Source organism: Rhinolophus ferrumequinum, chromosome 27, assembly GCF_004115265.2.
Source record: "Rhinolophus ferrumequinum isolate MPI-CBG mRhiFer1 chromosome 27, mRhiFer1_v1.p, whole genome shotgun sequence".
NCBI classification, from domain to species: Eukaryota; Metazoa; Chordata; class Mammalia; order Chiroptera; family Rhinolophidae; genus Rhinolophus; species Rhinolophus ferrumequinum.
The window spans coordinates 346,056-368,771 of record NC_046310.1 but is presented as its reverse complement, the minus strand read 5'-3'; the positions used below and the strand labels follow the sequence as shown (position 1 = coordinate 368,771).

At 53.0% G+C, this 22,716-nt stretch overlaps 1 protein-coding gene across 1 annotated transcript in view; it reads left to right on the top strand.

Moving 5' to 3' along the window:
* Positions 1 to 22,716, top strand: part of PPP1R12B (protein phosphatase 1 regulatory subunit 12B) — a 101,368-nt gene that overhangs the window by 59,122 nt on the left and 19,530 nt on the right. The window contains 1 exon segment of the mRNA XM_033099335.1: positions 21,754 to 21,770. Within this exon segment, the coding sequence (XP_032955226.1) occupies positions 21,754 to 21,770 (17 nt within the window).

The window sequence follows — 22,716 nt, the reverse complement described above, 5'->3', positions numbered from 1 at the left end:
CTCTTGCAGTTTGTGAAATGCTTCAGGTCCCCTGCTTCTCTGATGCCCCCCCCCCGCCCCGCTCCCGCCCGCCCCTTCCACACCCCGAGTTGCACAGACCATCTTAGAGCAATTTCTCTTGGCATCTTCCTTTTAAGGACTCGATTAATTTTAGGTCGTGCTGTTGCCAAGGAAATCTCAGTCATTAAACCTCACGTCTGTTCCTTTGAGACCCTGTAGTTTTCGGGCCCACTGTCCCTTACATCAGTGAATTCTGCTTTAGTCAGAAAGCTTTCTCAAGAGAGAATAAACTGATTTTCACCTTCTCTGTTTGGGCTTTGCTCAGACATCTTACCCCAGGTTGTGGAAGGTTTATCAACCACCAAGGACAGTACAGTTAACCGCGGGATCTTTCCTCGTCTTCCGGTGTCTTCCCTCTGCCTCCTGCTGCCTTCAAGGTGGTAGTTGTGTTGGTGACCTGTGACCTTACGTGTCTTTGTTGGAGAGACACTGATGAGCTTGAAACTCGCTGGAACTTTTCTCGTGATTATAAAGGTGACATAGTTTGTGGTAGAAAACACATGAAGTACAGAAAAGTATGAAGCAGCAGGGCCATCTCTGGAGGGGGCTGTAAGAATTCCTGGGGTCCTTCCGGGTCACAGCGGTGGGGGGGCGTCCTCCTGGGCCTGTCCTCAGCTGTCCGGTGGCTGGCTGCACTACTGACCGTCTCCCTGAGCAGTCACACAGGGGCAGCTCTCTATTATCTGAGTCCGAAACCAAACTTGATTTTATGTATAAATTAACATTTTGTTGGCAGAGGGAGGTTCTAAAAATTCACCCACCATGTAAATTGAGGAAACCCTGCCCCTCACTTCCCTCATCCATGGCGGCTTGTGTGCACATCGCACAGCACGTCCTCCAGGGCGGGGCCGCCACCAGCCTTCTGGAAGGTTCTGTGATGGCCCAAGTCCCCGAGACTGCTTCGTGTGCCTTCTGGTATTATTGGCCCAAGAGTTTCCACAGTGAAACACATATCTCGGTACAAGTTATTTTCCTTCTGTTTCTTCCTAGTTTGTTATCAATTTTTTTATGACTTTAGCTAAGTTTTATATCTGTAAGTTTCATTTCAGGATGGTTAAGATTGGGATGGGGAGTTTGAAAATGTGTGTTATGCAGGAGATTCTTTCTGGTGTAAAGAACAAGAAAAAATTGTTCAGAGTCGTACCACTCAGAAGAAATTATGGTTTAACATTCTGGTGAACTTCTGCTGAAATTTTTCCTAAGGTTTGTTTTTTGTTTTTTAACCAAAATGTTTAAGATCCACTAATGACATTGTTAAGAAAGGGATGGTTTCAAGCTGAGCACCCCTGGGACCCCTCGTTACCCTGATGACAGTGTCAGGTTGTCTTCAAAGCGTCGGCTTCCGTCCTCTGTGGAGGCTGCCGGACCGTGATGGCCTGACTGGGGCCGCCCGCAGGGACCTCTCCTCCCGCGGCGTCTCCGGTCGCCTTAGTCACAAAGTGCTCATTTCTTCTGTTGATGGCGTGTCTGGAGAGCGCTAACTATGGCTTAGGTTTAGATGATGTCAGAGTCCTGGCCCGTGATTCACAGGAAAGGCTGCATGTGGGCTTCGCAGCTCCTTTGCAGCCAGTGGGCCGTCTGCAGGTTTGCCGGGCAGGACTGGGGTGAGGCCCCGACAGTGTTATCTGCTGGGACCTGAAAGCCAGGGTGGTTCGGGTGAAAACGTAAGATGATGGTCACCGTCTCCAAACCAGCTCAGTTTTCAATCAGGCAAGTTCAAGGAGTAGATGGCAGCCATTTAGTGACACGAATGTCTTGCGCAGAAAAACCACCGTGTCATATCCAAACGTGACGCTTTAAGGCACACACCACACAGGTGTTCCTGCACAGGCTGTGAGCTTGGAACGCTACTGGACTTTTTAGGCTTGAGCGTGTTGTTGTTTTCTTACAGCCTGAATTCTTATGCCTTAAACTACGCCACTATTGTGACTACTAAAGAAAGGAGGGACCTTTTAAAAACCCACTGGCAAATTAATAGCTCAAACTCAAATACTTAATATGGTCTTGGAGCTTATAGCTCTGGCCATAGTTCTGAAATGTTTCCAGGCGATAGAAGCATTTTAAGAGGAAAGTAACATGTTTGGGTAGGGTATAACCGAATTAACCATATCATGGTGTCTCCTTAGGCTTGGGGGACTTTCAGAGGTGACTGCCACACAGGGGGCTCATGGGCTGTTTGTGATGACAGAGCCAAGTGTCTGCTTTCTCCAGTGTCCGGTGCCGGCCCCCTGCTGGCTGTCGGGGGCGTCAGCACTCGGCCCTTCCAAGGCCAGGGTGGGCGGGTGTGTGTTGGGGGGACGGGGGGCTGCAGGGCCAGCCTTGCCCCGTCTTTGGCACATAGTGGTTAGGTCGGGCTCAGCAGATCTGGAAAGGGCCTGACGGTGCTTGTTTTCTGCTGTGCGGGTCACAGAGTCCTCCCACCTCCTCAGCTCTGCTGTCCTAGTGGGAAGCAGCCATAACAGTGTGTCAGTCAGGTGCGTGGCTGTGTTCCAATAAAACTTTATTCACAAAAGCAGGCTGGGGGCCAGATTCGGCCTGCAGACCAGGCCACAGTGTGCCAGCCTGTCTGGTGACTGATGGAGAAATTTTCTGCTGCCCACATGGCTTCAAACGCTGGTTTTCTCTGATCCAGGTACTTCTCTGGTAATTCAGTGTTGTCCCAATCCCTCTGATTCTTGGGGGGGTGGGGGGAGTTATGTGCTAGTTCTCCTGGAAAAGCACTGGTGAGTTGGGTCAAGCCATGACGCTTCCTGAGTGAAGATGTGCGGGGACAAGCTCTGTCCTTTTCCTCTGGTCCCTCGGGCTGTCTCCACCTGGCTGGTTCTCCCAGCCTGTCCCCTGTGCTTTTCCCGTCTGATCCTGTCCAAGCTCTGACCTCCCAAGACCTGTCTCTGAGGTTAGCTAAAGCTGCTGTCTGGGGATAAATCAGCACTTTCTGCAGACAAGGGCCGGGACCGTCTGCCTGTAAGGCTCACAGACTCTCAGGAGGGGCCTGTCAGAGTCTTAATTGCTGTCATTCACTGAACTGCTGGTTGTCATTTGAATTCTTTAGTCGGAGTAGATTACATGACAGTTTATTGGTCCTTTGCCTTGTTAACTTTCAGCCTGCAGAATATGCAGGAAGAACCTGGGGGATTTACAGAGGCCGTGGCAGAAATCTTCAAAACTGACCCAGGGCTTACTTGAAATGGTACCGTGTTTCCCCAAAACTAAGACCTAGCTGGACAATCAGCCCTAATGCGTCTTTTGGAGCAAAAATTAATATAAGACTCGGTCTTATCTTACTATAAGACCAGGTCTTTATTATAATATAATATAATATAATATAATATAATATAATATAATACTGGGTTTTATATTAATGTTTGCTCCAAAAGACGCATTAGAGCTAATGGTCCAGCTAGGTCTTATTTTTGGGGAAACACAGTAGTTAAGGGGAAACTGTCTTTTGGAAAGAGAAGCTAAATTCTGGCCCTTGGACCACTCTAAGGAGAAAAAGTGGTGAAAGTTGACAGTAACATGTCCCAGTAAAGACTCATATCAGTATGGGAACCGAACGGGGTCGGCATAGCTGATTCTGTGCCAAGAACACAAAACCCAGCTCTTTTTTTTTTTTTTTTAACCCGGCTCTTTCTGTAGAATAAAGGTTCACCAAAGGCACGACATGTCCAAGAAGTCTCCAAGGACATTGGTGGCCTCTGGTCTCTGGGAGAAAACTAACAAACGTTGTGTGGGCAGCTTATGAGTCTCTCCGGGACTGCCAGACTTAGAGCCCGGGCGGGTTGGAATGCCCTGTCTGGCTACCCGGGCACGTTGGGCAGACACTGTCCTAGAGCTACAGTGGTCAGGGGCTGCTGAGGTCCCGCGTGGGGCCTCATGAAGAGCAGGCGTAACTGGCCCCTGCGGGGCTGCGAGCCAGCCTGCCTCTTCCTGTCCTCCAGAAATGCACACTTCACCCACAGAGAGCCAGGCTCTCAGAGGCCATCACGACAGCCAGGCCCACTCTGCAAGGCTTTCGTGACGCAGCAGCATGCATTTGTTCAGTCAACATATACTTGTTGGTTCCCCCCTGTTGTGTGTTGGGAATGCAGACGTGTGTAAGGGGGACAGTGTCCTACCCCTCACAGCACTCGCATTTGGGTGGGGAGACCCCCAAGTGAGATACACAGGAACTGCTGTCATGGGAGAGGAGAGAGCCGGAAAACATTTGTTTGGGAGGCGCTGCCTCGGAGATGGTGCTGACACACAGGACTGGTGAGACCGAGACGAGCAGAATTAGAAGACCGAGGGCCCGCGGCCGTGCCCGGTGATGCTTTGGGCTGCCCGAGACCAGAGCAGCATGTTTCTTCCACTGGGACAGGAGAGCACACAGGTGGGGTGGTGCGTCTCGTGCCAGGAACATGAAGTCGTTCTGACCCGACCTTTTGGTTCCCATTCTCTGTCCTCGCTCTCTACACCCAGAGAGCAATTTTTCACCTGCTAGAGTCCAGGTGAAAAATAATGAGCTTGCTTTCTGATGCTGGGTGTGGATCGAACTGGAGAGATTTAAGAAATATGAAGATTCAGCAGGGTTTGGTATTTCACCCGACGTGGAGGAGAAGACGGGCACCTTTCCTCCCAGCTCTCCCCTTGTCAGTTACGTCACCACCCCAGAAAAATAGCACAAATGGAACCGAAGTGTGTAACAGATAAGCATGGGGGCAAGGCGGGCACTGAGGACTGCCACTCCCCGAGCAATGAGAGCACGCTGCAGACGGGGTGTCGGCAGAAGGCGCCCCTGCCATGTGTTTAGGCTCCTTAAGGATCTGCTTCCTGAAAGCGTGTTATTACTGCAGGTCAAGGAGTAATTTTGATTTAGATAGTGATTGTCAAAAATGATTATCAGAAGCGATTTCCAAACAGACAACTAGTTAACACACACAAGGGGAAGTATGTGACCTCACTAGTATTCTACATGAAGCTAGAAGTGAAGTAGCATTTTTTTCACCAACCAAAATAGGCAAAGATTTTGAAAAGATAATGCCCAGTTTACTGGGCTGAGAGTGCAGTGAACTGGGGCTTCTCGTAGTTTACTGTTGGGAATACAGATTACTACTTCCTTTTTGGAACGTGAATTGCCAAATTATCAAATGCCCCAAATTGATCCAGGATTTTCATTTATGGAACTCTATCTCTAAGAAATAGTGTGAAATATGAAAAAGAAACGAAAGCTTTGTGTCACAGGGTACATTACGGATTAGACGTAGCTGTGGAAACATTCATTCATTCATTCATTCAGTAAACACTGAGTGCCTTTGTGTGCAAGGCTGTTTATTAGGCACTACTGAAGAACAGCCAGTGAGCTTAGCTTTTCGTGACAGTGGGGATTTGGAAAGAACCCGCATTACAGGCGATGACTCGTCCGGGAAGTAGAATTCTGGGCGTCACGGTTTGCATGCCCATTTCTGACTACTGGCCATTTAGGGTGTCTTCTTGGGACAGGCTGGGGCTAGAGGCCACCATTTAAAAATGAGCTACAAGGAGCGTGTAGTAAGTGGGTTAGTGCTTGTGATACAATGTTACTGAATGAACTGGGCCTATGGTCAGGCGCGATGCGCAATGCGGGATGCGAGTGCTGCTTGGGGCGGGCCTGCGGGGAAAAGCATGAACAAACAGTGCTTGTTTCTACAGACAGTAAATAGGACTGACTTTTTGTTACTTTTGTTTATTTTCTGAATTTTCTTTAATGAGCCCCTGTTCCTTGTGTAAAACACAGAGTTACAAAGTTACAGAAGGTGAAGGCTTGCTATGAAAGCAGAGACCGCTCGGGAGCCTGGTGGGAACCAGGCAGAGTGTGGTCAGCCCCGTGGCTGGGCAGGCATTTCTCAGTGAGCGCAGGGCGTTACCTGCACTGAGGTCTCCAATCCTTCCCACCTGCAGAGTCGGAAGAAACCAAACTGCATGCGAATCCACACGTAATGCAGACAACAGCTGAGCTCCGAGCGCCATTCTTGAGTTTTCCTGTCCCGACGGGTTTCAAATTCTTCATCCTCCTCCTTCCTGGCCTCCCTCGTTCTTCCCTCTTCCCCGCCCTGCGTTTCTAACTGCCTACTGCAGGGTCAGGTCCCGTCCAGAAACCACCCGCTTGCTTTTGTCTGTCTGCACGTTGATCTGCTCAGCCTGAGGTCTGGTTTTGTTTTCTCAGCTCTCAGTGGCACACCTTCCCTTTGTTGGGTCCAGGACTTGTGTGTAGGGTTTTTGTTGGGGGTCTGGGTTGGTTTGCTTTTTTCTGTTCAAAACTCAGATTGTGTCTGCGGCCACACAGAAGCCCCCCAGCCACCAGGCGCCACGCTGCTCCTTGCAGAGCGGTGAGGAGACGAGGGTGTGATCCCAGGCATGCGGGGCTCTCTCCTGTACCCGCAAGGTATTTGCTCAGCAAACTGCAGAACAGAGGACTCAGCATGCTCGGAAAGTACCAGACTGTTGAGGTCACGGAAAATTATTTCTGGAAGGTACTTTAGAAGCTATTCTAGCCCAACTCTCTTACTTTATACATGAAAACCTGGGCCCCAAAGGGCATGGCGTGACCTCAGCTGAACAGTGACTCAGCTGAGTCCCCAGATCACTGGCTTCCCGCAGGCTGGTGGCACGTCGCAGGCCCTGCTGGCGCCGTGGCATGCACCCTCGCCCGTTGCTCAGTTTGGTGCCGCGTGTGGGAACCACCGGGAGTCTGTACACAAGGCTGAGACGGTATCTGCTGTCCCGGGTCTCTCGCCTCCTCAGAGCACCTGCCTCCAGAACATCTGTTGTTCATTCCGGTCCCGACGCTTGGGAGCCATGGGGTGGTCCTGCACTGGCTGCCAGTGAGAGCTGCAGGCACGTCTGCCCCGTTTACAGACCGGTGAGGTCAGGAGACTTGAACCACTGTCACCTCAAAAGCAGAAGCCACTGTCAGACCCGAGGTGAGGACGACAGAGTGAGGACACTGAGTCCCCCGGTTCCCAAACTGAGAAATGATGGGCGAGTGCTTATTCCAGCAGTTTTAGGTACAGTTGTTCTTAAAAACAAGAAAGGAAGTCCCTTTGGGCCAGTAGTGTGGGGACAAGCCCCGTGGTGGGGGGCTGTGACTGCAGCCAGGCAGCTGGGGCGGGGGGTTTGGCCAGGGTCCTGTGTACCCCGCAGGGATCCAGGAGCACGTGAGCTGCCTGTCTGCAAGTGGGGCCTGCGTTGGTTCAGCTCATCCCAGTAGTCCCACTGTGACGGGCAGGCGGGAGCGAGCAGGGAAGCACAGGGACCCGGCATGGCTCAGCCCCGGGCCCCTGGAAGGGGCCTGGCCAGCTGCCCAGGTCGGAGGACCTGAGCGGTCAGCCTCGGGCCTGGCTTGGGGCCGGCGCTGTCAGGTCTGAGCTGCGGGATCTGGAGCGGCCGTGTCGAGACAGGTGCTCACATTTGAAGCTCTCAGAGGAGCTGAGTCCTCAAAATACTGCAGAACCCATATAATGTAAGACTGAAAAGCATTCAGGTCACTGACCCAACAAATGAGATAATTTATACCTCAGAAACAAGATAGTAGAACAATCTAAAAGCCTCTTGAAAGAAGCTTTAAAATTAGTTAAGATTCCCCACAGACAAAGATGTTAGATTCCACACAAGAATAACAAGCACTAGCGGCGAGACCCAAGAGAAAGGTGGAGAAGGACCCCCTGCGAAATCTTGGGAGGAAGTGACAGAGGCAACCCTGTCTGCGAACACACTTCTTACAGCTCAGCACCGAGTGTGCGAGTCCCAGCCTCGCGTGGACAGACTTTTAGAATGCAGCTGAGACAGAGAAGACGTGACAACCCGGGGAGAGCTAACCTATGTCTACAGGACTTGCAAAGGAGAAAAGAGAAAGAATGAAAAAGAGACGATAAGAGGAATGAAAACTGCAGCCAAGAACTTGTCCAGAAACGAAGGTGGGTGTCCTTAGGTAGAGAACCCCACCAGGTGCAAAGCGGGGTAGGTAAACCATGGGGCTGATGGTCATTTCCATGGGGATTGTAGGGCACCGAGGACAGAAAACGGAAATGCCGCGAAAAGATACAACCCACACCAAGAAGGAGGTCCCGTTGGCGGGGCCTCTGGCAGCCGTGGAAGTCGGAAAGCAAAGTGGTATCTTCAGGGCACTGTGGGGGGAAAACGAGTGTGAGCCTGCAGTTCTGGTCCGTGAGCAAAATCACGGTGTTTTCAGGGTCTAGAGGGCTGCGCGCCCCACAAGCCCTGCAGATTGTAGGACGCTGGACTGCAGGCGGCTCTTTGGCCAAAAAAGAGAGAAACACAGAAAGAAGTGGGATCCGGGAAACGAGAAGTGGTAAAATATGGCCATGAAGCTCGTATTTTTTCTTTCATGTTTAAGAAACTGGATCTAAAATCTAGCAATAAAAATGGCTCCTTGTTCTAAGCAGACAAGATGCTGATTAACCTCCTAGACTTTTAAAGAAAAAAACGTATTGAAATAAGTGTGTTACATGTGAGGGTAACCACTAAAGTCACAGAAGTAAGAAACAGAACCCACGGCTCCCACATCAGCGGAGGGAAACGTGGTAATTTCTCACCTTCACTCACTCTGGCTCGTGGGGGCAGGAATGGAAGGAAGTGCCCCTTTCCTGACGACCCCGGCCACATTTGTGGGCTTTAAAGAAAATTACCCAAATATTAAAAAAATAAATCAAGTTGATGACAGTTAAAAAACTTGAACTTAAAGTAGAATTTCTGAATCCATGCATTTGTAATTTATTTTTGTAGGTTTCTACCACTCGTAGCTTCTGATGGTTGTCTGGTTTTATGGCTCGAAGTTGCAGGTTTCATCTTTAAAGCTTGTTGTTCCCAAACACTGAGCCTAAATTTTAGGCATGTTGCCACCAGATGGTAGCTTGCTTTGCTCGACACCCAGAGGATAAGCAGAACCTAAATATCAGAAACATCTCTGGGTGCTAAACAGATTCATTTATTTTAAAGGTTAGAATATAAGTAGTACCTGGTGCTATAAAATGTGGTGAAGAAAACGAGACTTAAACAACTGTACTGAGATAAACAACTTTTCTAAATAACTGTTAGCTCTACTCAATATTTACAGTTTTAAGAAAGTTTCAGGAGAGTTGTAGTCATTCCAGCTCCTTATCACTGTTTAACCAGCCATGGACGCTCTGGAGAGAGCCCTTGGCTACTCTGAGCCAACCCAGGAAGCCTGGCTGAGCCCCGGTGCTGCTGCTGCTCAGGGCAAGCGCCCCCCACATCCCCAGGGCCCGTGGGCACTGGGCTGGGCCACCCCCATCACCTGGGTCTGCAGTGCAGCAGGACACTGCAGTCCCCACCCCACTGGTCCTGTCCAGCCGCTGTGACAGCCAGTGTCCCCGTGTCTCGCCACACCTCTCTGCCCCCCAGGACCCCAGGCAGGCTGAGCTGCCCCCCAGCTTTGCTGCTCATTCTGCCTGGTGAGGGGGGAGGCCGCACAGGTTCCCACATCAAAAGGAGGCAGCTCCCACTTGGGTTTGCCTTTTTTAGCTGTTGCTACATTTAAATTTAATTGAAAACACTAAAGTCGTAAACCAGTTCTGGGACAGGTCCACAGCATGTTGTCTGAAAGGACCTCGATAATCCCTTCCCCTTCGCTGGTTCCTGAGGCTTCAACTTTCAGGGCATGGCTTCCCCCCGCCCCCCGAAGTCTGCCCCTGAGATGTCCCTTTCCAGGCTCTTTGGTGATGAGCCTTAATGTGAGAGGACAGACTGCTCCTCAGCTGGGAACTTGCCTCCTGCTCGGTCCCTCCGAGCTGGTTGTCTCTGAGCAGAGACCCTGGGAGCTGCAGTGGTGGTTCTGGGTCAGTACGTCACCTGGGAGGGGCCAGCGGGGGTTGTTTAATGCCTGGATCCCTCACTTGGGTGGCACTGGATCTGAACTGTCCCACCTGGAAAGCAACTGTGTGTAGCTAAAGGCACAGGCTGTGACCGAGTTTGTTCCCACCAGCATGCGAAGGACACTTTCGCGTTCTCTCTCCTGAGAAAGGAGACAGTAAGTGCTTGTCGGCTGGTGGAAGAAAATGGTGGAAAGAGCGAGTGAACAAAAGCAAGAACGTCGGGGGCGGCGGATGGCTCAGTTGGTTAGAGCCTGAGCTCTCAACCACAAGGCTGCGGTTCAGTTCCCACGGGATGGTGGCTGCGCCCCCTGCAACTAAGATTGAAAACGGCGACTGGACTCGGAGCTGAGCTGCGCCCTCCACAACTGGATTGAAGGACAACGACTTGGAGCTGATGGGCCCTGGAGAAACACACTGTCCCCCAATATTCCCCAATTAAAAAAAAAAAAGGCAAGAACGTCGATGTAACTTTCTGGAGAACTTACTGGTTCCTGTATTTCTGAGATGTGCCTGGAATGTCCCACAGGCCCAGAATCTTCGTGCAGGATTTGAGGAGTGGACGTTTTCAGGCCCTTTACCTCGATCAGCCTGGCCTTCTTCCTCAGGCGTGTCTTTGCCATGTTGGGAGCCTTTCGGGACTTTGGTTTCCACGTCTGTGAGATAATAGTTATGCTTGAGCCTGGGTGAGAGGGCCCGTGAAAGAATGTGTTAGCAAAATACAAGTTTCCATTGTCAGCAGGCTCTGGATATAGGTGTGAGACGGCATGAAAGAGGCAGGAGGCACGGGGAGCAACCGGCCTTCACTGTAAACCTTCCAGAAACAGGTCCGGGGCCGCTGATCTGTGAGGGACAGTGCCACCTGGATGCAGAGCCTCCCGTCCAGGTTCCCTCAGCCTGTCCCTGTGAGTGACAAGGTGTGACAAGCTCTGCTAGACAAAAGCTCACTTAGCACAGGAGGTTAGCTGTGCGGCAGGATCTAGAATGCAGTGCCCTCCTCCGAACCCCGGCAGCGGACTCTGGTTTGGGGTGGGATCTTAAGCAGTTTTTAGGTAAGGAACGGATCAGGACCCCTTCTTTATAAGCTCTACGCAGCCTGTACTCAGTCAATCACTTCCCCTGGTTTAGTTTCACAAGATTGGTCGTAGGAATAAGGAAGATACCAAGACAGTTGGAAGGGAAAAGGGTAAATTTCATGTGGGAAAGGGGGCAGGGTCCCCAAGAGCCCGACAGAAGTGAGTTGTTATTTCGGGGTACACCGCCGGCTTAGAAGGCTTTGAGCCAGAAGCACTGGGCAGGGGAGCACAGTGTTGAGGACACAGTGCAGAAGGTGAAGGAAGGCTTCCTGGCTAAGGCCAAAATCCCCAAATCCCTCGACACCAAGCAAGTAGATTCCTTTCTTTTTAACTGTTAACTTCCCCTGGGGGTGACGCAGTCCTGTCGCTGCTGCCCCTGCTGTCTGGTGCCCCTTCAGGTCTGACCCTGCCTCCTCGCACCCTTTCCCGTCTCCCCGACTGTGGCCTTAGAGAACTCCGGTCAGCTGTGTCTCTGCTGTAAGGAGCGCCCCCTTTGCAGGGGCCCAAGCTTCGATTTGCTGGCTCCCAGCCTTGCAGCAGGAATGACAGGGCCCTACATGGGACATAGGGCCTGGATGTGTCACCTGGGCTTTGTTACTTAAGAGACCTGGAAGCTCAGACGCCCCGTCTCATAACTGGAGAGGCGCTCACAGAACTCACGAGCAGCCCCCACGAGCAGCCCCCCACGAGCAGCCCCCACGAGCAGCCCCCCAGAGTATTCCTAGAGGCTGACCAGCTGGTTTTCCTCCTATAAGTGGAACCGTGTGAGCGAAAGCGAATCTTTGCCCTGGGCCCCTCTCCAGCCCTCCTGGCTGAGCAAACAGGATTTGGAATGTCAGCAAGCAGAGGAGGGAGGGGACGTGTGTGACTGTTTCCCTGCTAAGCAGCTCTGCCGAGGATGTGGGCAAACCTGACTTTTCAGGCTGCTTCCTCCTAAACTCTTGGCTCCTTATTCACATTTGTTTGTTCACTTTGCAAACCCGTCCAGCCCCCTGCAGTCAGGCTCAGGGAAGACGCAGGTTCCCAGAGGGAGCGTGTTCTCCCCTCTGGAGCAAGGAGTTCCCAGGTTTGCCTCCCAGGGTCCAAGGTCGCCTTTCCTCTGGATTTAATCTGTGTCACCGGGAACCCAGGCTCAGGTGTTACTGGGGAGCAGTGTCCCTGTGGGAGAAGCGAGGTCTCAGTCTCCGCAGGCGCTGGCGGGCCGGCCGTGGGCTGGGGCCGCGAGCGGGGCGCGGAGCTGAGCCGACAGGGACCACGCCTCTCAGGCTGCTCCGCGCCGACTGGCCCAGAGCTCAGGCTGTCACTTTCGGGGCGGCTTCCACGCTCTATTTAGCTCCGTGCGGAGCCGTCTTGCCCTCACTGCGGAGGAGCGAGTGTGGACGCCGCCTGCAGGGGCGTCCCGGGCGCGGCAGCCGCGACGGAGCCATGTCCTCCCTGTTTGCCCGCAGTAAGGACTTCCCGCGGACTCGGAAGTCCCAGGGCGACTCCCCGCCGGCGTCCCCCTCCGCGGCCGCCAGGACGCTCCGAGTAAGCGCTTTGTTTCCGGGGCACAGCTGTGCGGCAGGTGGCGGTGGGAGCGGAGCGCAGCGGGGACCGGGCCGCGGGCCTGGGCGCCTCCCGAGGGGCGGTGCAGCTTGTCTGGCTCTCAGCTCAGCTGCAGACCCGGGACAGGGCAGCCTGACACTCCTTGTCACTGCATCTCACTGGGCTTCTCTTAAAGTCGCGGCTATTTTTAGTTGCCCCCTTTCCTGCGTTTTATGGGTCAGGACTGTGTTTTAAGAAAAAAAGCTCCCAAATGGCCGTGGAACTGTGTGCGCCAACCTTCAGTCCCCTGCAAGTTTCGCGTGTCTGTGTGTGGGAGGCAGAGAGCCTTTGCCTGTGTGCGCCCGAGTAACAGAGGCTTGAGTGAGAGCCGTGACACTTGCACTTGCTCCTTGGTCACCAGGAAATGTGCTTAACAAGCCGAGGAGGTCTCTCCAGCGGTTGGCCGCTGGCTGTTCAGGGGTTACCGCTCTCTGCAGGGTGTTTCTGCCTGTGGGTGTTTGTTTCCGGTTTAGTGTCTCCCTCGGACCAAAGCAGGAGCTGCTCCCAGGAGGTAGCCAGGAGGTGGCAGTTCCTTCTTAGGGGACACACAGAGGCGGGCGGTGATCGCCCCTGAGTCTGGGAGCTGTGCCGAGAAAACCTGCGCAAAACACGAACAGACTTGGGCCCTGCGCTGTTTCATGTTGTTTTCACGGTCTTTCTCGTGTGTAAGTTACCGGAGTGGAATTCGGGGTGCGGCCTGTTGGTTGTTGGCCTGGGGCAACAGTGGGGGGTGTTTGCTTACCAGAATATCAGAGGAACTTCCTTAATAAGCTGTTTCATTCATGAGTCCCTTTGTGGGAGGACTGGGGGGGACTCTGACGTACCTGTCCCCCACTGGGCCCCGGGGACCTGCTGCTTCACATTGGCTGGTGCCGGTCTTTCCTGGAAGCCACAGAATGCCTCCCCCTGGGCTGGTGGGTATTTCTTGGTGGCAACCCGTGGAGGCTCACAAAACGGATCCTTTTTCCTCCATTACTGTATCCCTTGGGTCCCCTCCCACTTCCCTCAGTGCCCCTTGGTGACATTTGTTCACACTGAGCACAGCCCCCTGAGCTACGTGTGGTACCTGGTGAGCTCTCAGCAAAGCCTGTGCGGTGACAGCCGTTCCCCCTTTAGAGTTGGGGCTACTCTCTTCTGTCTCCGTCCTAGCCCTGCTGCCCACCCTCCCCCGCCCCTCCTTTAGACAGAGGCCACAGTGAGTGGGACAGAGATTGAGAGTTTGGACAACAGGAAACTGAAGCATGGGTGGCTTTATAAGACTGCTCCCCTTTTAGTGGTCAGTGGCTGTGGGTTCCCACTGCAGCCTTACCGTGACCGCCGTCCAGTGTCCAGGCGGCTGGAGGCTGCCATAGAGAGTGTTGGTTCCCACGTGTCACTTGTGACTGAGGTGCAGCTCCTGAGACAGCACAGCAGCCCCACCCGTCCTTTAGTCAGCCTGCGCTCAAAGCACTGGTCCCGCGTTGTGATCGCGGGCGTGCTGAGCCGGGTGATGACCAGCTGCTGCTCTCTTCTAGGCATATGGGGTCGCCCTCCCTGCCTTGTAACCTGGCGTCACTGGAAGACAGGCCAGACACACTGTTCCCAAGGGTCCAACGGCAGTACAAACGAGGGCATCACACCCATGATGCCCAACCTGGCCAGGCCCTTCGCTTTGGAAAGGTGGGCACTGCTGTCTGCGTGTCACCTGGGGGAACCTGAGGTGCACGAGGCGCTTACCCAGCCCCCTCAGCAGTCAGGTCTCTGTGACTCCAGACGCGTGTCCATCAACAGCTCTGGCGTTCATGTCAGTATACCGAAGGTTAAGGACAAAGTGAGGGTCAAAGGTGACAGGGAAGAGCTTGGGTAGCTGTGGGAGGCCCAGAGGTAGACATGATGGGGACCCAGGAGCTGAAATTGCAGGAGGGAGGAAGGCTGTGTGTGCGGACCAGGGAGGGAACTGGCTGCTGTTCTCAGATGGAGCCAGGGCGGACGAGCCGCAGGACCCGAGACCTGGTGGCTGCAGGGGCTCCAGCCTTCCCTGAGGGTGCCGGGGGCGTCTGTATGAGGCTCCGCTGAGATCAGAAAGCTCTTGCTGTCCTCATCCAAACTTCTGTGACTTGTGACGCACTTTTGTGCTGGAGACTGCAGTTAACGAGGTGTGGCCTCCTCTGGGCGGGCTCCTCAAAGCAGCAGGGACGGCTGAGCCAACGGAGGAAAGTTGACGGTTTTTTTTCTTACTCTGTTAAAGGGGCTGAATATCAGATGCTTCCGTATAAGGAAAACGTTCTCAAAGGGAATGTGAAAATCAGGGCTGTTCACATGGGGACACTGTCCCTTAGTCAGAGGCTCAGGGAGCAGCAGGGGCGGTCTATAAACTACAGGTCAACAGGCCTTATTTTTAACTTGAGAAAAGAAACAGCACGATGACTTTTCAGTCCCCAGAAAGCCGAAACTGTCTCCTCATACCTCTGCTTTTAAACTGCCAGTGGCATCTGACGCTCCTAAAGTTACCGTGTGTGAGTGAGTGCCTCTGTGCTGGTTGGGAAAGCCTGACGTTCCGTGATGTCAGAGGCAGCGCTGGCCCCCAGCCGCGCAGCGCAGGCAGCCCTCGCAGTGAAACCGCACTTCCCTGTGGGGGGCGGACAACGGGCGTGTCCTCAGCGGCCAAGACTTACTCCCGTCCTCCGGTTTGTGTTGCAGACACGATACTTTTCATTCTCTGAACACAAAATTATGCTGTGAAACATGGTTTCTAACGTTCACCCGTCTCCATAAGCTAAACACGCACCGTCCGTCCTTTGGGTCTCGGCCCCCAGACCCCACCGCAGTGGCCATTCCAGCTGTACGCCCCCATCCTGCTGTTTCACTCTTTTGACCCCAAAGAGCGAAATCGGTTTTTTCTAAACAATTCTGTTGACGTTCACACTGTGTTCATCCTAGGTCACACCTCTTTTGTCTCCAAAACTTGGGGTACTCCCTGAGTGACAGATCTGCTCCCCTCCGCCTTCTGGCTTGGGGGCGACTTCCAGCTTCTGTCCGGGTTCTGTCAGGAACCACACAGTCTGTTCATGAGTCTGAAGGTTCTGTTCTCGCCCTCAGCGACTGCACGGGGTGCTGAGTTCACGGTCAATCCAGACGCCTCCTTGGATCTAATTTCCCAGCAGTCACGGCAGTAATGACAGTAGCTGTGAACTACATACAGACACATCACACACCTCCAGCTCTTGCGTTCTAAGCACCGTGTGTATTGTTGAGTCGCAACCTCATAAATTCTAGTAACTCAGAAACTAGTCAATTTAGATGACTTACATTTTTAAATCATCTTGAAAGCAAGAGCCAGGTGATCATTGGTCAATATTCTCAATTACTGTTTGCTAATTTACAAAATACTGTTCAATACAGGGCATATCCAAAGACGAATGCCCGGGAATGCCCACATTGCAGTGCTCGGTTGGTGTTTATTATATTGAATAGTCTTGAAGTGAGTGATCGTCAGCTGAAACCTGGGAATCTTTCAGTGACAGAGTTTCATTGAATCGGTTGGTGTTTCCGATAATAGGATTTGACCTGCATCCGTGACCCCCGTCAGTAGCATTTCCTCACCTAATCTGGATTGCTCCTTCTGCAGGACCACCATCGCAACAGGAAATATGGAGACCCCACGTGATTTTCTCACTCGAGCCATTAATGTCAATAAAGGGACAGTTAACCTGCTTTGTTTGGCAAACAGCCCTATGGATCAATCCGCTGCTGTCCACAAGCAGCTGCATGGGGAAGGGTTGCTGCTCTCAGGGTAGGAGGCCACACAGCCCGGAGCCTCGGGGACGGTCAGGCGATGTCCCCTCTGCCCCCGCGGCAGCCTGAGCAGCCTCTCGTGTGGCCTCATCCGTTGCACATCTCACACTGTATCTGGGCACCACCCATCTGGAATTCCCTTGTACCCCGTTCCAGAATCTGCTGTTGTGGAGAAACACTTGGGAGAGTGATGTTAACTAAGGACGCAGTCTGTGAACCATCTTTTCTCTCTAGTTAAAACCATTAGTGTGTGAGGGTTTTTTTAACTCCCCTCAAAAAAAACGTCCGTAAGCAGCCATTCTTTAGTCTCGGGTCTAGGGGACTTGGTAAGAAGTGGCTTGACGGCACTTAATTGGCAAATGGAGGAGGCAGAAAGGGTGTCGAGTGGAGAAATGGCCTCGCTTTCAGACGTGTCAAGTCAGAGGTGCCTGAGGACATTCCGACAGCGATGTCTGGAAAGGCGGAAGCTCAGGAGAGAGTTATGGGCTGGCAGCTGTGATGACGCCATGGGAGTGGTGAGCCTGTCTCGGGGTGGGTGCCCCTAAGAGTCAGTGGGGTAACAGCGGCGGACAACACTCGGCTTCTCCCCTGTGAGCTCGCCACTGGGATCCCACGCAGGGGACACAAGGCCTGATGTTTGTTTGTTTGGGGGTATCTCGTCGACTCTGTCATGGTGCTGAGTTTCTGCAGGAATACCGAGCCTTAGTGGGGTCAGCTCAGGCTGAGTTGTGTTGAGAGTTGAGGTTTCCTAGCTTTATTTTTATTTTCAGTACATAACCAGTCATGTGATCGGGGTGCTTTTTCCAACTTTGAAGATGTCCCTATATTTTTCAGCGTTGTTTTGTCCTTCTTTTTCTCAGTGTCTTAATATTTGAGTGAGCTGGCAATTAATTATAGTCAGAAGACCAAAGGGAAACAGGTCGAGGTGGCTTTTGTCTATCTGCCTGTTTACTCTGTTTCAGCCGCCTTTTGCTTCTGTTGTTTACTGTGCAGTGGCTGGTGATCATTCACGACTGGGCATTAGTTCTCGTCTCAGCCCCAAACCCAGCTCCTGCTCTGGCCGCGGTGCAGGGAGCCGGGCAGAGGTGCTTGCGTGTCTGGCTTGAAGCTCTTTGTCGTCACATCTTCGTATCGACTTTCACGGTCAGCTCCACAAGGCTCGTTGTCAGGGGGAGAACGTGACCACCAGGCAGCAGGTCCGGACGGGCAGGTGGGAAGTAGCCTGGGGGATCGAAGCCGCAATCATCCAACCCTTCCCTCGATGCCGTGTGAGTGTGTCCCTCTTACAGCCGCAGCCTGGCGACCAGCAGGGACAAGAGAGGGGAGGGAAAGTGCAAGTGTGGTAATGGCAGCGGCTGTGTCTATAGACGCCCACCACGTGCCGGGCACCATCCCACCACCTACCTCTGCTGTCTCGTGTGGCATTTTTGACAGCGTTACACAGCAACACCATTTGCTCTCATTTTACCCACAAGGACACTGAGGCAGAGAGAAGTAATTACCTGAGATCATAACAGGTAAATGCTGGAACCGATAACATTTAGGTAGCATGACCTACAGATACCACAGGAGATGTGTCTGTTTCTACAATGTAATGATTTCTCTCCTGGAACATGTGGCTGGCATTCCGTCACCTCTCTTCTGCTTGCCATGTTAAATTGCCAGGGCGGCCAGTCTGGAGAAACATCAGCTGGATGGAAGCTCAGTGTTCCTTGACGTTCCTGATGTAATTGGTACAGACAGATCAGGAGTATCACCTGACATCCGTCTGTCACTCACCACCACTGCACGCTATATGGGGGTGTGCTGTCCCCATGCACCTGGTCACGTGGTGCCCAGCGAGTCGGTGCCGCCAGCGTCATTCTAAGCCTAGTACGTGATCACCACACGTGATCACAGTGAGTGCTGTGCACGTGGCTGTGTCTTCTGTGACAAAGTTCTAGGTCAGAGAGAACGCGTGTTCTCTAAGGAGAAGCCTGTGTTTGTGGGAAGGTCTAACACGCACCCCAGCGACGTTGTGGCGGCGTCCCCAGGGCCCGTACGTTCGACGAGCGCGCTCTCCTGGGATTGTGTTGTTTGTCCGGGTGGGCCTGGTCTCTTCACATGAACACGTAAAAGCAGCACACTTTCTCAGCTGGTGACAGAGAAGCCAGAGTAATCCGAAGCATGGAGAGGCATCCGTGTACTGTTGCTGTGTCACAGCCAGCAGGGACCCGGCCTGAGACCACAGAGGCGGGGCCCTGCCAGCACCTGAGGGAGCGGGAAGCACACTGTCCCCAGGACCTCTGATGATGGCCCCTGACACCTGAGCAGGGAGCCCAGTGGGGCCAGCTGGACTCCTGACGCACACTCGGTGATAATAAGTGGACACTTGAGCCGCTAAGTTTTGTGCTAATTTGTTACGGCCGCAGTAGAAAACTAATACCACTGAAAACTTGATGTTATTAGGAAATATTCCTGTTTCAGATGTGGGAAAAACACCTGCTGCGGCCTCATCACCATCCTCCACTTTCACACGTTTGCGTAAATCTTGAAAGTGTTTGTTGCGCCCCGCCACGTGTATTTCCAAGTTGTGCTGGATGCCCAGACATATCATGGAGCAATATGGACCCGGAAAGGTCTGTTCAGAGCTGGGGACAGGGGACTCTCCCAGGTTGGGGGGCAGTCTCCTCTCAGACACACCTAGGAAACCAGAATGGGTTTTAACCTCCCTGAATTACAAAGTTACATTGTTTACGTTAACTCCGTTGTGACTGGGTTTGCGTAGCCCTGAAAATCCATAGTCCTGGCTTGTTCGCCCGTCGTCAGAGAACCCGACTGGACAGGCTGGTCCCCTGAGGCCCCCAGAATAGCTCCGACTGTGCCCCCGGCCCTGCCAGAGCACAAGAACAGACGTGAAACGTTCCTGCTGCTCCGTCCCTCTTCAGGGAGAATGTAAGTGGGAGGTTTTTCCCATCACTGTGAGGTCAGGCCCAACTCCAAAGGACTCGGCTACGCTTGCCTCAGTCTTGGCAGCTAACACGTGACTGGGTCTCATTCCTTTCCCTGGGGCCCAGCTTTCCAGAGCCACAATTTTAGTTTCGACTTGGTCAAAGGAGTTTGGTTTTAATTATGTGCCTCCCTGAACTCCTGGTTACTTTCAAGTTAAAAGCTCTTGTGGAGTTTTTCTAAGGCCGTCTCTGGTGCTTTGAGAGCCCTACGCATGTCACAGATCCAAACCAGCCTGGTTCTGCCCCTCCCAGGATCGCCCTCTGAACTGGTGGTGACCTTGACTCTGTTCTTTTATTAGAAACAGGTCCTGACCACGGACGTGATCATGGGAGGATTTCGAGAGATAGGAATGGAAGGGGCTGCTTCTTGGCTTCGGAGCATTTTCAACTGTGGTTGGTCTAGTGAATCACTCTTTTTATTCCCATTTTCTGTGTTCATTCTGGTTTCTGAGCAGCTTTTAGTCCCTCCTGCTCCAGGGCTCCATTCAGAGTATCTATGGCCCCCAGTTGGGCCATGAAAGCTGAGAAGCAGTCCCTTCTCTGCGCAGTTTGTTCTAAAGCAGGTGCCCAGAGTCTCGTCGTAATGGCCAGTGTTCTTTGGGTTTGGTGGAAGGTAGAAAGCGGTCCTTCACAGAAGCCGGAGCTCCTTCCAAGTTCCCTGATGAGAGCATGTGATGACACGTACGTGGGTGTCAGCCTGCAAACTGGATGGAAGACCAGCCTTTTCTAAAATACGGTGTCGTCATGTCCACATACTGTGCACAGACCCTCTGGAAAGACCACAGGAGCTGTTCAGAGGGGTGGGGCGTCCCCCGCGTGCAGGCCGGGGACCCCAGCCCAGCCCCAGTCTCCCACCTTTGGCTGCGGCCCCTGAGCCTGTGCTCTGGAACCTGTCCTCACCCGCCGCCTGCTTGCGGCATCTCTTCCGGGCCCCACCAGCTTGTTCCCTGCTGTCCAGTCACTCAGCTGCCCCCTGCGGTCAGCTTTGTGCAGTGAGATGAGAAGCAGCGGCAGGGTGACGTGTCCTATGTAGTTTGAGTGACAGCAGGACGAAGAGGGAAAATCGAAGCCAGGCCTCCACCAGCTCTGCTCCTTTTACCCAGGAAACCCGGGCTTTTCTCTCCCTCGATCTAACCAACATATTTTCATCAAACAGCAGATTCTGTAGGGTATCAGGATGCAAGCTGAGCAGTGGTTTCTAGAGGTTTTCCACCAGGAAAAGGCTCAAGTAGGAGAAGTGTGCTCTCCGTTGATGCTGCTGACGGAGTGGCCGGCAGGGCTGCCCCAGGAGCTCCCTGAGGGCCCCTTACACGTGCGAGAAGGACAGGTCCTGAATTCCAGATTGGCGAGTTCTAGGGTGCCACCTGCAAGTGTGTGAGACGCGCCACATACTCTTCTTACTGACCCCCATCTCAAATGGTTAAAAAGCCGGTGGTGCCTGCCTGGCCAGGGCTGCACAACAGAAGGGGGGCTTCAAGATGCCTGAAAAAGTACGTCAGGGCGAGAGTCTCCAGGACTGAGGTCCAGCTGTGCACGGAGGGAATTCCGACGACTGGAACCCCGGCTGAAGGAGAACCCGTGGAGAAAGGTCCCTGGTCAGGCCCTCTGCAGGCAGCCGTGCACAGCTCAGGGCTGGCATACGTGGCGTCACACCGTGTGGGTTCACTCCTGCTCCAGACACCCCTCAGGCTCCGTCCTTGTGGCTAGTGTCGTGGATGGAGGGGCCTGGTCTCACTCTTTCTTCTTGCGTCGGAGTTTGTTAGCACCTCAAAAGAGAAAATAAGTAAATACGTTTAAGTCAGCTGGGGTTTTTATTTGCGTGAGTTCTTAAAAACAAAACAGTAGCGACGAGAAGGTAAAGGTGATCTGTGATGAGAAAGTGAAGGCAAAGCGCAGACGGCATCGTCGTCTGTTGTCCATTTACAGTGACCGTAGGTGTGAAGCGTGCAGGTGGCCTTCTGGGACCTCATGCACACGTTCTTTCCAGTTCTTACCACTGTCCTGGGGACCAGGTGGGGACTGTCCCCCTCACGCTCCTCCTTTCATGGGAGACCCGGGAGACAGCCAGGAACTGTCCTGGGTTCTAATGTTTGTAATTGCAGTGTTCCCTCGGGACAGCTGGACCGAGGAATCTGACAGAATGGACACTGAGGCCAGAGTCCGTCACTCCGGGTTGTGGGGGTGGACAGGTTGTGTCACTTCACCTGCTGTTCACATTTGAGGGGCGCCTCACCCCCTCAGTCTGGATGCAGCCTGGAGGGAACGAACTGCACCCCTCTTCCTGTGCTGAAGTTGAGACGTCTGTTTGAAAAGTGCATTTATAAATGGAAATGATAAATACCATCCTTGCTAATGCTGGTTTTAATTTTTGTTTTGTTTTTTGTCTCTTCCTTTCTCTAGCACGAAAGGCTTTCTAGGTAAGGATATCTGTGTTTTACACGCCTAATGCTCGTGCGAGTGCATGTCTGACTAAACTCAGCCTTCGTGGTGGGTACTGTCGCACAGCCCTCGCTCCTGCCCGGCCCTGCCAGCACCGTCCTTCAGATTTTTCTCACTGCCTACCCGCCCGCCCGCCCGCCTGCCTGCAGGAATGCGGCAGCTTTCTGCTCCCTCTTTCCTAACCTGCTCCCGACTTGCTCTGCACCCTTCGCTGCCTTAACTGTCCTGAGGTGCCAGCGTGCCAGGTGCCAGGCTGGGGACGCAACCTTACCTCCAGGAGGCGCCAGGGCAGCCGTGTGGCCTGCATTAGGGCAGGGAGGAGGCAGTGACAGTCTGCCGAGTGGAGACGGAGTGTAGATGCTGTCGCGTGATCACGACAGCACTGCTCCTTCACCTGGTGGTGCTGCCTGACACTGTGTTGGATGAAGTAAAGGCCTGATGTGCAATTGCTGAAAATTCAAGAAGCACCTTGGGGCTTGGGGATGGGCTCAGTAACTCTCCTCCCAGCACCTCCCAGGGCACAACCCTGACCTCCCGCAGAAGGAAGGAAAAATGGTAGAGGCTGTGGGGCCGCAGCCGGAATGTCCTCGATGGAGTCGTTGAGACACTGAGGGAAGGTGCAGCTGGGGCTCAGCAAAGGGCTACTGGATGGAGCTCGTTCTTCTTTTTTAATGTATCTCAAAATCCATAAGCTTGCAAGTACTTTTCCTCTGCTTACTTCTCACCAGGACCAGCTGAGGATAAATAGCTTACATCTTACCTAGCAGAAAATTAGTTTTGCAAAATTGATCGAGTGTGGTGTTTTCCTAGGTAATTTCTTGGGAACTGATACATTATAATGGCCATTTATAAGAAGAGACTCTCCCTACAGACCAAAAATATGCTCTGAAACTGATTAAAACAGTGAGTTCAGGAATAAACAGA